At 43.4% G+C, this 18,013-nt stretch overlaps 1 protein-coding gene across 6 annotated transcripts in view; it reads left to right on the top strand.

Annotated features, from left to right (window-relative positions):
* SYTL3 (synaptotagmin like 3) overlaps window positions 1-18,013 on the top strand; it is a 119,865-nt gene that overhangs the window by 77,279 nt on the left and 24,573 nt on the right. For all 6 annotated transcript variants that reach the window (XM_044290328.1, XM_044290327.1, XM_044290329.1 and 3 more), the window contains exon 8: window positions 11,578-11,702. In XM_044290328.1, coding sequence (XP_044146263.1) covers window positions 11,578-11,702 — 125 coding nt within the window. The remainder of the gene's footprint in view (window positions 1-11,577; window positions 11,703-18,013) is intronic.

Here is an 18,013-nt window from a genome sequence, read left to right on the forward strand (position 1 = left end):
GCAGTGTGTTAGGTAGTGTGATAGGTTCTGCTGTCCATACATACATACATGCATACCTGCTAGAATGTGACGTTTCACGTATCGTGCCCAAAATATTCACATCATTAGCGCAATCGCAAATATATTGGAGCACTCTAACTGCATATAAAGCCATATTTTATGTTCTGCCGTGCCAACCATTTTCTCCAGTCTCAGGAAACTTCTAGCACCTTGGAAAATGTAGCAAAAGTGAGCCACGCCTGTATTTCACGCGCATTAAGCAAATATTACATTGCTAATTTTTCGCAATCAAGAAAATAATATTGAATTTGCGAATATATTACGAATATTCACCCAAATATTTGTGAAATATTGCGAATTCGAATATAGCCCCTGCCACTCATCACTAATGGACAGCAGAGAAACAGTAATTCCTATCACACTACCTATCAGCTACACTATATCACTATCTAACCTACACTGACTATCTCCCACTAACTTTCTGTATTATATATATGAGCTAACTATCTAATGTAATTGGATAAGGACTAGGATCCAGATGACAGCACAGAGCACAGCAATGTCGCTGCTCTCTCTCTCTCTCTCAGAACTCCAAAAAACTGAAATGGCTCCTGGGGAGTTTCTTATATAGTAAGGGGTAGGTAACTTTCCTATTGGTTGCTAGGGATGTTGCTAAGCTCAGACAAAGATATTGTAGCCTTCTCCTTGGCCCACAAGCAAGAAGGGAGGTCACTAATGGAAAATAAAAAAAATAAAAGAATATTCTCGATTACGAATATATAGCACTATATTCTACATCTTCGGGAATTCTTAAAGTGCCGATATTCGCGCAAAAAATTTGCGATTAGAATATTTGCGATCAACACTACATATATATAAATATTATTTATGAACAGTGTCACCAAACAGTAGCCATTTATGTAATACATCACAGATACAATATAAACACGTATGAACTCGATACAAAGTTCTGTGCCTGATTAAATAGAACCAACACTTCCGCCTCCTTTACTACCGTGATGCAAAAATCTGTCATAATTTAGTGAATCTAGGTTTACAGAAAATATTTTAGGTGACAAAGGATGTAGCTGCTTAGAAAAAGGGGTGTGGAATTGGGGACATGGCCTAATGTGAAACATTGCATCACAATTCTTTCGTAAGTCTGTGTTAAAGTAAGTCAACCAATAGTTGGTATATAGTCAGAGGAAAATGTCTATCTCTGAACCTGTACTACAGTCATGTGATAAATCTGGTGCAGGTCTAGACGGCCTGTCTAAGCTCAGGGTTAGTAAATCTACCCTTTAGCTCAGTGGAGAGATGTCCAGTTGTATATTATTCTGGTCAGTAGTTCAGAACTGAATGGCTTCACAGGTGATTCACTTCCAGTATATCACCATTATTGAAGGTATAATCCAATATGTAGTGTGGTATTACATTCTATGCAGATTCGTGCCACAAATTCCTGGTTACTATGACTTTATATATGTAGGTGGGATAATATAGCTACTCTGCCTCCGATTAACAGAAATCTCAATTGGAGATGTTATTAATAAAGTCTCTGTATTTTTGGGGAGAGCATGTCATGTATATCAGATGGAGGTCTGCTAGGATCTATTGTTCATATGGTCTTTATTGCCGCTGATACCACTGTTAGGGCTAGTTCACATTTTGGTGATTTCTATCAGTGATTTTGAGCCAAAACCAGGATACTGATAAGATATAATGGAAAATATTTGCACCTCTTTCTCTACTCATTCCTATGAGGGCCTTGATGTGAGTCTCAATAGTAAGGGCTCATTCAGACAGCCGTATGCTGTCTGCAAAAATGCGGATCCATTTTTTTGCAGATTAGATGCTGTCCCATTAATTTCTATAGCCCTTTCTTCCATTGCACGGCTCAGCAAAAAAATGAAACGTGTCATATACTTGTCAGTGAAAATCAGGTTATGGCCCTATTGAAGTCTATGGATCAACATGCTGAACTGTCTGCAAAAAAACGGATCCGCATTTTTGCAGACAACATACGGCCGTCTGAATGAGCCCTAAAGAATAGAGAAGCTGACTTCTTGTCCATAGAGAAGATGCTGTGTGAGTTGTAGCGTCAGAGAGGTAAATTTATCAAAACGTGTCTGCTGGATCTTCGCACGAATGCCGGAAATGGGCCAGATCCCATTCTTGTCAATTGGGTCTGGCAGTGCTTCAGGAGGTTCTGGCTATGATGGATGCGATGAACTCTGGCAAGCTCTTCCTCTACTGGAACAGCCTGCCAGAACAGTTTAGAGCTAGTGGGAAACTAGCCTTACTTGCCCATAGGAACCAATCGGATTCCATCTTTCATATTTCAGAGCTACGTTGGAAAATCAAAGGTGTAATCTGATTGGTTGCTATGGGCCAACAAGTCACATGACACAGCGTGAGGATCAGAAGGGAGTGGAAAACTCACAAATACAGCTAATGGTAAGGAGATTACCTTCACTACTACCATATTTCCCCATCTACATTTATAGTCAGAGGGAAAGTTATTATGCCCTTCACTCCAGAATTCTGTTTTACACAGTCTCAAAATAAGGTTTTTGATGTGTTCTCAAGCTTATTTGCAAAACAAATGGCAGGAAAGTGGATGGGGAAATAGGCATGGTTAGCTATGTGAATTCGTTTCACTCCAGATTTATCACTGCAACTTTTTTTTTTTAAGTCACAACAAAAAAGTCACAGTCTCACTCCAGTAGAGAGGTGGAGCAGAAAAAAGTATTAATTACTCTTACCGGTAATTGGGTTTTCCGATAGCCTCCCCAACGGCACTGACAGGAGGGTGATCCCTGCCTTCAGTACAGGAAACAACACAGAAGCTCAACTTTAAAAGGGGGCCTCCTTCCCTTACCTAATCGGTAAATGACAAAGTACATGGTAGTCATGCAAAAAAAAAATTATATTAATCCAACCGGAATATAAAAAAGAATATGTAATCATAAATAAATGAAATCATAATTAAGGGTGGGAAACCCCCAGTACTATTGGAAAATCCAATTACCGGTAAGGGTAATTAACACTTTTGCCTGGTGCCTCCCCCAATGGCACTGACGGGAGGAATAACAGAGTTTTTTCTAAGTTGGGATTACGGTAGAATTCTGCGCCCAAAGGATAAGTCCTGATTATGTAAGACATTTAATTTATAATGGTTAAAGAAAGTCATTGGATTTGCCCAAACAGCTGCTTTACAAATCTTCTCAATTAAAATGGACGCATTTTCTGCCCAAGAGGTCGACATAGCCTGTGTTGAATGGGCCCCGAGTCCCTTCGGAGGATCTAGATTCTTCTGAGTATAACAAAGAGAGATTGCCTGCTTTATCAGTCTTACAATGGTGACTTTACTGGCTGCCTGACCCTTGTTAGGCCCCTGAAACTGAAGGAGGAGGTGATCCGATTTTTCTATCTTCCTCCCAGATCTTTAAGTAGGTAAGCACAAGTCTCACATTTAGGTTATGAAAGCGCCTCTCCAGGTCTGTCGAAGGTGATGGACAGAATGATTGTAAATTGATCTCCTGATTACAAAATCTGGATACTACCTTTTGGGAGGAAGGATGGACAATGTTTTGAGATTATCCTGTCGTCTAGGATCCTGAGATAGGGAGGAAAGCACAAGAAGGCTTCTATTTTTCCCCACCCTTGCCTTTGTTATGGCCAGGAGGAAGGTAGTTTTTAAGCTCAGGAGTTTGAGGGAAATATCGTCAATCTGTTCAAATGGAGAACCCATCGGTACCTTAAGGACAAGATTCAAGTCCCAAGGTGGGATGGTAGAGTGTAACCTCTGGAAATCTCTGGATGCTCCCTTGATGAATCGCCTGATCAAAGGATGGTCAGATAGGTTTGTCTCTAGAAAAACGGTTAATGCAGAGATTTGAACTTTAAGGGTGGATGGCTTGAGCCCCTTATTCAAACCTGCCTGTAGAAAGTCCAGAATGACAGGGATGTTGATTGAGGAACTTTGCTGGATCTTGTTACCTGAAAACAAAAGGAAAGCCTTCCACGTTCTGTAATAGATCTTGGAGGTTATAACGTTCTGACTTTTTAGAAGGGTGGAGATTAAAGGCTCAGAGAGCCCCTTCTGCCTCAGATTCTGGCGTTCAATCTCCTTGCTGTCAACTTTAACTTGGAGATCCCCGGATGGTGCACTGGTCTCTGTTGCAGAAGGCCTGGAAATACTGGAAGAGTCCAGGGAATTCCCTGCTATAGTTTAAGAGGGGAAACCATGCCCTTTTGGGCCAACAGGGAGCAATCATGATTACCTGAGTGTCCTCTTCTGCCACTTTCATCAGAGTTCTCGGAATCAGGTTGAATGGGGGGAATGCATATAACAGACCCTTTGGCCAAGGGTGAGATAGGGCATCCACCATTTCTGGACTGTCTAGGGGAGATGGGGAACAAAACCTCTCTACTTTCCTGTTTATCTGATCTGCGATTAAGTCCGGAATTGGAACACGCCACATATCGGCAACTTGAAGGAAGACATTGGGATGTAGAGTCCATTCTCTCTCTTTTAGAGTCTGACGGCTGAGGAAGTCGGCCACCATATTGCTCCTTCCTTTTAAGTGTACTGCTGTTAGAGAGGATAGGTGTTTTTCTGCAAAGAGAAAGATATCCCTTGATGTTGCTGCCAGCGATCTGCTTCGGGTGCCTCCCTGCCTATTCAAATAAGCGACTGTCGTCATATTGTCTGACAGGATCTTGACATGATCGAAAGGTTTTTCAGTGAAGGGCCAGAAGAACCTCATAGACTGCTCTGAGCTCTCTTGGGTTTGAGGATGCCTTTCGCATGGAATTGTCCCAGACTCCTTGAACCATAAGGTCTCATGTATGACCTCGTCTGCTGGCATCTGTAGACACTACTAGAATATTTTCTTGATGCCAGAAGACTCCCCTCTGAAGATTTCTTCTTATCCTCCACAAAGTCAGGGGACATTTTACAAACTCTGGAATTGATATTTTCTTGTCCAGAGTTTCTGCTGCCATTCCAAGATGCTATAAGAAAGTGCTGCAGGATTCTGGTGTGGCTTTGTGACCACCTGACAGCCGGGATTGAAGATGTTAGAACTCCCAGGGCTGTCATTAAATGTTTCTGATAGTAGTGGATCTTAAACTTCAAAACGGATTCACTTTTAATTGAAGGGATGATTTGCTTGCTAATGTCCTTTCTTCCAGAATAAAAGCAGAAGGACCCCTAAAAAGACTGTTGAGCCAGGACGAGGTTGGATTTTTTGGACATTTATGATCCATCCGAGATCCGTGAAGGCCCTTTGAACGAGGTCTAGATGTACCAAAAGCCGACTTTCTGATTCTGCTGTCAATAGAAAGTCGTCCAAGTATGGTATTATAAGAATGTCCCATTGATGAAGATAACAGGTTTTTTTCTGCCACTACCTTTGTGAAAATTCTGGGAGCTCATGACAGGCTAAAGGGGAGTGCTTGAAATTGAAAGTGACAGCGGTGACCTCTCATAAATACTGCTATCCTGAGAAATGTTTTATGATCTCTGGAGATGGGTATATGGTAATATGCGTCCTGTAAATCTATTGTCACCATGTAACAATGTTGAGGAAGCGGATTTATTGTGGACTTTATGGTCTCCATCTTGAATTTCTTGTAAGATAGGCACTTGTTCAGACTCCTCAGGTTTACAATAAGCCTGACGGACCCCCCTAGTTTTTTTATGAGAAAAACCTGGGGAATAAAATCCTTGCTGTTGCTGGTTCTTTGGAACTGGTAGTAGGACATCTGGTTTGAATTAAGTTTATTTCTTCCTCTAGCAAAGACTGTTTCTCTTCTTTTGCCAACAGCTTGTTGACAAAAAAGTGGTCTGGTGGATAGGTGCTGAATTCCAGCATGAAACCTCTCTGAATGGAGGCTAGTATCCAAGTGGAGGTTCCTATATCTCTCCATTGTGGAACAAATTTTTTTAATCTTGCTCACACCTGGCCTCTGGCGTCATTGAGCGGCTTTTAACGCGTTGTCAGGATTGAGGAGGAATCCTTTGTTTCACCCTCTTGATGATTGCCATCTTCCTGAGTATTCTCGCTTCTTTCGATCGGGTTTAGGCTTCCTTTGACTACGAAAGGAGCGTCTCTGATGAAAATATTTTAAGTCATTTGGAAAAAATACATCATCCAACACTGACCCAAAAAGCCTATCCCCACAGGGGATGGAACATAACCGGCTCTTTGAACCAGCATCTCCCGACCAAGAGCAGAGCTATACGGCCCTGCGGGTGGCATTAGAAATAGCCGCTGATCTTGCTGACAACCTGACTAAATCCGCCGTGGCGCCAGCTATAAAATTTTAGGCCTGTCTAGGCATCAGTAATGAGGCTAAAATTTCTTCCCGCTGCAAGATGATCCTCTAACATTGATTGAGCCATACTGACAGGGATCTGGTGGTACAGGTTGATGCAATGCTTGGTCTAAACATAGCTGTATTTACTTCCCAAGCTCTTTTCAGTAGGTTCTCACACTTCTTATCCATTGGATCACGGAGTAATCCCATGTCCTCAAATTGAAGGGAAGATTTTTGAGATATCTGTGCTACTGGAGCATCAATCTTTGGAGTCTTATCCCAAGGATTTGAGTCAGAGTCAGAAAATGGATACTTCCTTTTGAAAGTGTTAGTAACCGGGGCTCTCTTTTCGGGATATTTTGATTCCCTTGAGATTAGGGCCTTGACATTATTATGGATTGGAAAAACACGTCTTTTCCTTTCTCCTAGACCTTGAAACATCTGATCCTTGATGGAACGACTTTCTTTAGATTCTTCCAGGTGCATAGTAACCCTTATAGTTTTTAAGAGACTATCTGTATCTACTGGGAGAAACAATGGTCTACCCCCTTCGTCAGATAAGTCAGTCTGTCAGAAGCAATCTCCCCTTCATCCAAATCCAACCCAAATAACTGGGAACTCTGGGATTCTTGGGATGTAGAGGCTTGCAGTGAGAAGGGAGGTAACCTAGACTCCACGGCTGCATTCACTTCTTCCTGAATAATACTCCGCATAGAGTCTAAGAAGTAAGGCGATTCTTCATCCACTACTTTTTCAGCACATCTGGGGCAAAGTGATTTTTTGGCTTTTGATATAAATAACTTTTTACAGATAGCGCAAATATTTGCGCTTAGAATCAGGCCTGGGTGCCTTGGAGGTGTCTCTACCCTTCAATTTTTAAGAAAAAAATAAGAATAGGGTTTAGAGGCTTTCCAGAAAAGGACACAAACACCAGACACCTAGGTGAATAATAGGTGTAACCCTATACATCAATATCTGCCCAAATCAGGAGAGAAGGCTTACCGGGCCGATGGTGCTTGTGGGCGGTATCCGATTCCACAGGAGCTGACATATCCAGGAAGGGAACAGCACGAGTCGCTGCCCACAGATCTCCATTTAAATTTCCTGACTCTGAATGACATCCGTACGTGCGTACATGACACCTGTACTGCCCGCGATTCAGAGCAAGACTTCCAACCTCCGGGAGTCTCCAGCTTCATCATGCCACAAGATGTTCTGCGCTGCTTCAACGGAGCCTCAGGATAAAGCCCCAGGCTGCCTTGAACAGAACTTACGCCGAAGCTACAGGGAAGGGAGGCCATGCATCCCCGGAGCCCCTGTCCACTGCAACAGCCCTCCCCCGAACTAGGCTGTGTGAAGGAATCTTCTGCGAATCTGCACACACAGGTAGGAGCTTCCATGCTGCCCAGGACAGGAAACAGCACTGATTAGGTAAGGGGAGGAGGCCCCCTTTTAAAGTTGAGCTTCTGCGTTGTTTCCTGTCCTGGAGGTGGGGATCACCCTCCTGTCAGTGCTGTTTGGGGAGGCACCAGGGAAAAACTGGAGTAGCATTTCTAGACAGAAGCGTTGGGTTTAAAGATGAGCCAAATTCTAAAAACAATGAGGCACATTTTACTTCTTGTGGTGTAAAAAAAAAAAGTCGCAAATTACGGCACACGCCATAGTGTCTCTATAATTAGTGACTTTTTGAGCTTCTCAACAATTTTTATTTATTTTTTTAAAGGGGTGAGTCTGTGTGGCCCACTGGATTTACTAATTTACTATAACTTTCAGCAGAAACTGGCGTAGGTTAGAACTCAAGCCTACTCCAGCCTGTAGCTGACGTAGACTTGAGTTTCTAGCACATGGTAGGGCAGAGATGTGCCTAATTTATTGAGAGGCATCAGGAGCATCTCACTCCATTGCAGGGAGATCAAGACTGGCATATGGGTACGTCATGGGTCTTGATAAATGTCCCTCAGTGTGTGTGACATTTGATAAATTAGGAGAAAAGTACGCCAACACAGACTCCTGCAAAACTGACTTCAAATATTACACTCATGATAAATTTCCCCCATAGTATCCGGCCACATATCCAATATATAGGACTCTTATGATCTATAACTAACCACTGATAAATAAGAATACATCTGACCTACTGCTGAAATAATAGTATTACCATTAAAGCAGGCAACCATAAAGCTACTGTAATGGTTATAGTAAGATAGGCTTCATATAGGAATTCATGGCCTGGATACATATTAGATACCTATTGCATAATACATTTAACAGTGATACTGGAAGGTGGGGGGGGGGGGTCACCTGTGATACCAAGTAATACTGAAGTGACAAGTGTAATACAGTATATCAGACCTCTCTCCTCCAATCAGAGTGTTTAGTTTTGTATGAATTTCATACGCTTGTCTTTTATCATTGAAGTGTGATCTAAATGGCTACTGTCTGGAGATGCGTTGTTTATATACGCATTATAGTATGGGTCCCGAGTTGTGCACGATTACCTCTGGTTTGGATCTATTTTCATTTTATATGACCATCACTATTATTTTTTATTATTAGTAACTTACATATTATTCATATTTTATCAATTATATTGTATTTGTTTTACTACTTTGGATGTTTAGATGTCTTAATTGTGTGAATACCGTTAATGCATTTATTCCACGTATGTCATAACAGACTATTGCAACAACAAAAACATATCTCAATTTTTACCTAATAAGTTGTACAGAGGCGCCTAAAGAGCCGTTTTTTTTTTTTTTTATAGATAATTTTTTTACTGGAATGGTTTTATGGATTTATCCAATCAGTGCACCTGGCAACCTTTGAGTTGCACTCTTCTGTAAGTGAGCCACCCATCACAATATTGTTTCATACTTCATAATAAGCTTACTGGTTGAGTTTTAAGGTCAAATGAGACAATAAACAGACATTTGCAAATACGGGTGCAGGATCTCCTCTTCTCTGGGTGTGCTGTGTATAGAAGACATCATAGCAGCTAGTCTGCACCCACTAGCACAGGGAGAAGTGACAATTCTAGATTCAGCCTACAGCGGAGAACACTAGTGAGAAATACAACCTATAATTCAAATGATGACCAGACAGTGTTATTCCTCAGGACCCCATATTCTAAAATGACTGGTATGCTAATGTCATGGAAGGTGTACAGGAAACAAGACAATGCAAAGTGAATATATGACTCACTGGATCCAAAACTAAGGAACAAAAGGGAGACCCCTGCATCAGACCTGGCTCTCTCCCTTTCTGCTCAGCCTATGCAATAATCCCAATGGTGGACGATCGCATATCCTCGTACCTCGACTATATAACACCTGAACACCCTACAATAGTGAAGGGATACGACCACCGGCTCCCTACACTAGACACGGAGGGAGTCAGGGTCACCTGGGATCCAGCAAACAGAAAATCACAAATTAATTTACAACACTTAACTTGTAGAAGACTGGGAAATAGGATCAGCATGCACACACACTCCAGGAAGCTGTATAAACCGCACAATGCATTATGGGGAGGAATTTAAAGGGATGCAATCAGTCCAACTACATGACAGCTGAGAGAGGCTAACAAGATGAGGAACTGAAAACCAAAACCAAGAAAACTCAAGGAGGAGGTTCTGAAAGGCTTCTGTCAGAGCTTCTCAGCTGTCTGGTTGTGACAGCTTTACATTAATGTGTATTGATTTATAGTTGTTAGCTAAGGCTGCGTTAGGTGCAGATCCGTCTGGTATCTGCACAGACGGATCCGCACCTATAATGCAAACGCTTGTATCCGTTCAGAACGGATCCGTTTGCATTACCATTGCATTTTGTTCATGATAATGCAAACGGATCGGTTTTGACTTACTATGAAAGTCAATGGGCGGTGGATCCGTTTTCAACTGCACCATATTGTGTCAGTGAACATGGATCCGCCCCTATTGACTTACATTGTAAGTCAGGACGGATCCGGTTGGCTCCGCATCGTCAGGCGGACATCAAAACGCTGGTGTCCGCCTCCAGAGCGGAATGGAGGCTGAACGGAGGCAAACTGATTTATTCTGAATGGATCCTTAGGCCCCTTTCACACGGGCGAGTTTTCCGTGCGGGTGCGATCCGTGCGGCGAACGTATGGCACCCACACTAAATCCTGACCCATTCATTTCTATGGGGCTGTGCACATGAGCGATGTTTTTAACGCATCACTTGTGCGTTCAGTTGAAATCGCAGCATGCTCTATATTGTCCGATTTTGACGTGACGCAGGCCCCATAGAAGTGAATGGGGTGTGTGAAAATCGGATGGCATCCGCAAGCAAGTACGGATGCCGTGCGATTTGCACGCATGGTTGCTAGGAGACCATCGGGATGGAGACCCGATCATTATTATTTTCCCTTATAACATGGTTATAAGGGAAAATAATAGCATTCTGAATACAGAATGCATAGTAAAACAGCGCTAGAGGGGTTAAAAAAATAATTTAACTCACCTTAGTCCACTTGCTCGCGAAGCTGGCATCTCCTTGTGTCTCCGCTGCTGATGAACAGGACCTGGGGTGAGCTGCTCCATTAAATAGAGCTTAAGGACCTTCGATGACGTCACTCCGGTCATCACATGGTCTTTTACCATGGTGAATCACCATGGTAAAAGATCATGTGACGTACCATGTGATGACCGGATTGACATCATCGAAGGTCCTTAACCTGTATTTAATGGAGCAGCTCACCCCAGTTCCTGTTCATCAGCAGCGGAGACACAAGGAGATGCCAGTTTCGCGAGCAAGTGGACTAAGGTTAGTTAAATTATTATTTTTATTTTTTTAACCCCTCTAGCGCTGTTTTACTATCCATTCTGTATTCAGAATGCTATTATTTTCCCTTATAACCATGTTATAAGGGAAAATAATACAGTCTTCAGAACATCAATCCCAAGCCCGAACTTCTATGAAGAAGTTCGGGTTTGGGTACCAAACATGCGCGATTTTTCTCACGCGAGTGCAACGCATGACAATGTTTTGCACTCGCGCGGGAAAATCGCGCATTTTCCCGCAACGCACCCGGCTCTTATCCGGGCAAAAAAACTGACGCCCGTGTGAAAGAGGCCTTATCCATTCAGAATGCATTAGGGCTAAACTGATCCGTTTGGGCCGCTTGTAAGAGCCCTGAAACGGATCTCACAAGCGGACCCAGAAATGCCAGTGAGAAAGTAGCCTAAAATCAATCAGTTATTTTATCTAATATACATTGTTTTTTTATTAGAAATTTCCCGGTCACAGAATGATATGACTGATAAATTCTACCTAAGCACAGATTATGGAAAGAGTGCAGATAGAAGAAAGGAAAGGAGAAGTCATTCAGACACTGCCATCAATATAGCTAGTGAGGTATGTGATAAGTGGCATATTGAGACATGAACTGGTTTGTCAACTTTACATGTCACCATTTCACAACAGTGAACAACGTAATCCCAAAACCTCAAAAACCTTGTCTGAACTGTGGATTTATTTCAATTTCACCTCCCCCCCCCCCCCCCAATTTTTTTTTATTTTTTTTTTTCATTTAAAAAAAGTTATGGCTATTGGAATGTGGGGAGGAAAAAACTAAAATGCATATGATTTTTGGTTGCTCTATATTACACTTTTTGTGAGGCAAGGTAACAAAAAATAGCTGTTTTGGCACCGTTTTTATTTGTTGTTATTTACAATGTTCATCTGACAGGTTAGGTTATGTAGTATTTTTATAGAGCAGGTTGTTACGGACGCGACAATACCAAATATGACAACTTTTTTGTTTGTTTCAATTTTACATAATAAAGCCAATTTTAGTGTCTCCATACTTTGAAAGCCATATTTATTTAATTTTTTTTTTTTTTTGGGGCGACTATCTTATGTAGGGGCTAATTTTTTTTCGGTATGAGATGACTGGTACTATTTTAGGGTGCATGTGACTTTTTGATCGCTTGCTATTACACTTTTTGTTATGTAAGGTGACCAAAAATAGCTTTTTTTCACACCGCTTTTTTTTAAAGTTTTTTTTCGATGTTCATCTGAGGGATTAGGTCATGTGATATTTTTATAGAGTAGGTCCTTACGGACGCGGCAATACCTAATATGTATACTTTTTTATTTTATTTTTACATACACACAAACAAAAAAAATCAGTTTCAGTGTCTCCACAGTTTCAGTGTCTCCATAGTCTGAGAGTAATATTATAATTTTTCTTTTGGGCGATTGTCTTAGGGGCTCATTTTTTGCATGATGTGGTGACTGTTAGCTTGGTACTATTTTAGGGGGCATACGCCTTTTTGATCGCTTGGTGTTGCACTTTTAGTGATGTAAGGTGTTTTTTTAGCACAGTTTTTATTTTATTTTCTTGACTGTGTTCACCTGAGGGGTTAGGCTATGTGATATTTTTATAGAGCCGGTTGGTACAGACGTGGCGATACCTAATGTGTTTACTTTATTTTGGGAAAAGGGCGCTTTTTTTTTTATTACCTCTTTCTTCACTTTATTTTTTGTCCCACTCTGGGACTTCAACTTTTGGAGGTTTGATCCTCTTTACAATGCATTACAATACTTCTGTATTGTAATGCATTGGCTGTAAGTGCATTACACACTAATACCCTTACAGCCTTCCTGCCTGTGAGGTCCAGGGGTCTGGATCTCACAGGCTGTTACGGAAGGAAGGCATTGGGCTGTCACAGCAGCGCAGGGACCCGATGGCCACCCCGCACGATCCCACGCGTACCGTGGTCAGCGCCGACTGTGGCAGTGCGAGGGTTAATGTGCCGGCATCAGTGTTTTCACTGATGCCAGCGCATACAGCAGGGGTCCGGCTATCAATGACTGCCAGACCCCTGACGCTGATTGGACAGGCGCAGCTCCTGCACCCGCCCGATCAGCCCGCCGTACATGTACGGCGCTGGTCCTTAAGGGGTTAAAGCAGGTTATATTGCAGAAGATACTGAGCAGATTAAATAGTTTTGATGGAAAAGAGTGGGGTCCCTCGGATGTCGCTGGAGTCATGATACTGATCCAGAATAGTGTGGCTGGGAGCCACAATACAGATGTGAACAGTCTTAGGATGCATTCACACGGCCGTGTTTGTTTTGCAGACTGCAAAAAGCGGATCCGCAAAACATGGGAACTGGCTGTGTGCACTCCGGATCGCGGTGTGGACCCATTGAGCTGAATGGGTCCAATATCTGCAAATTACGGTCAAAGATAGGTCTTTTGCAGTGTTACCATATTTACCTGGAAGCACACACTATTTATGATAGGGTACCTGTATATGGTTGCAGTTTTACTATGTGTGGATTCCAGTGACTGTTTTATCCGCTCCATGTGTTTGAGGTTTTTTAAATCTGCAGCATTTAAAGGAGTTGTCTCACTTCAGTAAATTGTATTTATCATGTAGTTAAAGTTAACACAAGGCACTTACTAATGTACTGTGATTGTCCATATTCCTTCCTTTGCTAGCTTTATTTTTTTTTTCTTTTGCATTTTGCACTGCTCATTTCCAGGGGTTCCTGCAGAGGTGGCCATTGCGTGCACGCTATAGGAAAAAAAGCGCCGGCCTTTCTGGGGGCCGGGACCATGCATGCTACACATGTACAGCAGCGCTTCATTTCTGTGCTACAGTGGTGACCGTAACCCTGAGAAACGAGCAGTGTATAATGTGATGGAAAAATAAGTCCAGCCAGCAAAGGAGGCAATATGGATAATAACAATACATTAGCAAGTGCTTTGCATTAAAGGAATTCTGTCATCAGATTTGCATCTATAACGCTGACTGACCTGTTGTATGTGCACTTGGCAGCTGAATGCCCGCATTGCTTAGAAAAATTATGTTTTAATATATGCAAATGAGCCTCTAGGACAAGGGTACTCAACTGGCGGACCGCGGTCCAAATACGGACCGCGGCCGCCAGTTGTCCGGACCCCGGCCATTCTTCAGAGCGCTCCTCCTCTCCTGCACACTGTACCGTGCAGGAGGAGCTTACCGGCGCACTTCCTCCTTCCCAGGGGCGCAGTGAGAGACGGCTCCCTCCACATGCAGGCACCAGCGCTTTCATACGGCACCTGCACATGGAGGAAGCTTTCTCCCTCAGTGCGCTCACAGGTCCATCCTCCCCTGCAGCAGCAGCAGCAGCACGTAAGGGAGCTTCAAGCTCCAAAGGACACTTACGTGCTGCTGGAGAGGGGAGGGACATCACCACTGCCACCAATGAAATAAATGTCACATTTGGGAAGGAAGGGGGGCGTGGAGAGGGCTACAGAGAGGCGGGAACACGTCACTGACTGCAGGAAAGGAGTCCAGTCAGTGTCGTGTTCCCATCTCTCCTGGGCCATCTTCTTTAGGTAACCTGATTAAATAAAGTGATTAAGCCCCATCAAACCATGATAGTTTTGTTCCGCATCGAATTCCCATTATTGGGGCATTGGATGCGGACCCCTTAGTTTCAATGGAGCGGAAAAAGATGCAGACAGCACACAGTATGCTGTCTGCATCTCTTGTGGCCCCATTGTAATTAAGGGGCCGCATCCAATCCCCCAATAATGGGAATTGGATGCGGAACAAAACTATCATATGTCTGTTCTGTGGCTTGGGTTGCCACCCAGCCAGTAGTTCACCAGCAAGGCTGCTATTTTAGTTCTCTTGCCGGTGCCAGAATTTTCCTGTAAGGACTGTTAGGCTACTTTCACACTTGCGGCAGGACGGATCCGACAGGCTGTTCACCCTGTCAGATCCGTCCTGCCGCTATTTCGCCGGACTGCCACTCTCCATTGACTATAGCGCGAGTGGAGCTACGGCGCAGCATGGCAGTGCACGGCGTGAGGCCGCCAGACGAAAAAGTCGGACATGTAGTACTTTTAGTCTGGCGGCCTCTATAGTCGATGGGCACAGAGCAGCGGCACGGCGAAGTAGTGGCAAGATGGATCTGACGGGGTGAGCAGCCTGTCGGATCCGTCCTGCTGCAAGTGTTAAAGTACCCTTACTAATGAGCGCTTCCATCATGGAACGCCCATTAGTACAGCCTTTACCTCCACCACTAATTGTGCTAGTAAAAATAAAATTACGGTACCTCCACCTCCATTTGCTCACGCTGTGGAGAACACACCCTGCTGACTAGAAGCTCAGGACAGGACCTACAAGATGTCATCACGTTGGAGCACCGGTCCTGAGCTTGCAGTCAGCAGCGAATGTTCACCGCAGCCAGGTGAATGCAAATTCTTAAAAAATTTTTGCAAAAGCAGAGAAGGGGGGCACTAATGGGGGCATTACTCTTACTGGGGGCACTAATGGGGACATTATTCTTACTGGGGGCATTATTCTTACTGGGGCACTAATGTGGCCATGACTAATTCTTGGACTTACCCGGGGCGCTCCACTGTAACGTCAGAGCGCCCCACGTGCATGGATCACATGATCGCATGGCATCTTTACTCTTGGTGTTCAGCTCGGACCTTCACCTGACTGCAGACCCAGGTATGTGGACCTTTAATAAAACTAGTTGAGTACCCCTGCTCTAGGAGAAATAGGGGCGTTGCTGTTACATCTAGAGGCTCTGCTCTCTGCAGCTGCCGCCCCCTCTGCAGTTCGACAGGGCCAGGTGTGATGATGTTTACACTGCATTGCCCTGTCAATCAATGTGCATGGTGCGCAGAAGTTGCAGAGAGAGCAGAGCCTCTAGGTGTAATGGCAATGCCCCTGTTGCTCCTAGAGGCCTATTTTTATATATTAAAACATCATTCTTCCCTTACGCCCATGACAGCACCCTTGGGAGAGCCCACCTTCATCCAGGAAACAGGAACCCTGTGGAGAGCTTTAAAGGAGGGACATTGCCCCTATAGCTCCAGTTTCCTGTCTTATGAATAGGATGGTTCGTGGAGAGCAAACTTTAAGGCTGCAGGAGCCCCTGACTTGGCGGGGTTATAGGGGTTGTCTGGTATGGCATAAGTCTCCTCTAGGAGCCGCTTAGCTAGACTGGGGCACTCTTGGACTAGTGTAGGGCCATGTTCCTGGGCAGTCCCAGCATGACTGGGGAGGTCATGTTGGTTCGCCGAACCCTTCTTGCGGTGTTGAGGAGGTCTGGGGCCTCTGCGCTCTCCTTCCCTGGCTTGCATCGGCAGAGGGCAGGTGGAAAGTGTTCCTCACGCGGCTGTAGGCTTGGGAGAAGATTTCAGCAAGCCCATGGACAAATGGAATAATAAAAAAGGGTTTTTGCCTACATTTTGTCTCCCCTCATCTGGAAAGGCTAAAAATTACAGATCTATCTGCAAATTCAGTAAAAAAAAAATGTGGCATTAAGGGAAGAAATTTTTTCTCTATTAAAAATAAGTTTTAGTCCCTGTCCCGGACTCGGAAAAAGGCAAGGTTTTCTCGTCCCTGTTTCAAGTACCCAAACCAGATGGCTCTTTTCGGATGATCATAAATTTGAGGAAATGAAATCAGTACCTCAAATACAAGAAGTTGAAAATGGAATCCATTCAGTCTACAGTAAAACATCTATTCAAAGACTGTGTAATGGCTACCATAGACATAAAGGACGCCAATTATCATTTTCCAATTCATGCAGATTTTCAAAAATTCCTCAGGGTTGCAGTATCTTTAGAAGGTCAAATAACTCCTCTACAATGCAGAGCTCTTCCTTTTGGCATATCCCAGGCCCCTAGACTTTTAACAAAGTTAATGGCGGAAGTGATGGCCCACATAAGAGAAACATTTTAATTATTCCCTATTTAGACTATCTCTTGTTGGTAGCAGAATCAGTAGATCTTCTATCTTTACGTCTTTTAGAAGTTTTAGGAATTCTTCAAAAGCTCAGTTTGCAGTTAAATTGGGAAAAGTCAAATCTGGTCCCTTCTCAGAACTGTGTCTTCCTGGGATTAATCCTGGACTCGGTACAACATAGATGTGTCCTCACTCAACAGAAGATATCTTTCCTAAGGCAAGATGTTCAGGCTCTGGTAACTTCAAAGAGACGAACCATCAGACAGGGCATGTCTGTCTTAGGCAGGGTGACCTCAACAATTCCAGCTGTCGGTTGGTCCCATTTTCATTCCAGAATATTTCAGTGGCAAATCCTGAAGGAATGGAAAAGTTTGTTGTCCCCTCTGGATGCCACACTTCCCCTCACTCCTCAGGTAGTACAGTCCCTAACCTAGTGGCAGGATCCTGCAAATTTGTCTCGGGGGTTCCCGTAGGATCTACAAGAACAGATAATGATTACCATGGACGCCCATCCTACTGTCTCAGGTTGCTAATACAGCTTATATGTTTATACAGCTAGACCTGCCAATAACCTTAATACAGTTCCTATGTGTGTTAAAGACAAAAGCAGAGTTATTTACAGTGACTTCATGGTTGGATGTCATATAACTGTTATATATATATATAGTGTTTATAGAAGCAGAAAACATAATATGCCTTTAAGATTCATTATGTAATGTGAGGTAAGCTAAATGACACAGCAGAAACAACAGAAAGCATAGAGTTAAACTGTTGTTGCTGGGCAGGAGTCCTGACCAATCACAGCCAGCCTCACACACTGCCTGTGTGGGAAATTCCCCTAGCAGCAGCTGCTAGAATCATTACACCAGAGAGAGAAGCTGAACAGACATTCACTCCACTAGGAGCTGAGAGGCCAAAATAGATATTTAAAACGGTTATATAATGTTCCTACTGTTAATAT

The sequence above is a fragment of the Bufo gargarizans genome, chromosome 4 (assembly GCF_014858855.1).
Source record: "Bufo gargarizans isolate SCDJY-AF-19 chromosome 4, ASM1485885v1, whole genome shotgun sequence".
In the NCBI taxonomy this organism is placed as follows: Eukaryota; Metazoa; Chordata; class Amphibia; order Anura; family Bufonidae; genus Bufo; species Bufo gargarizans.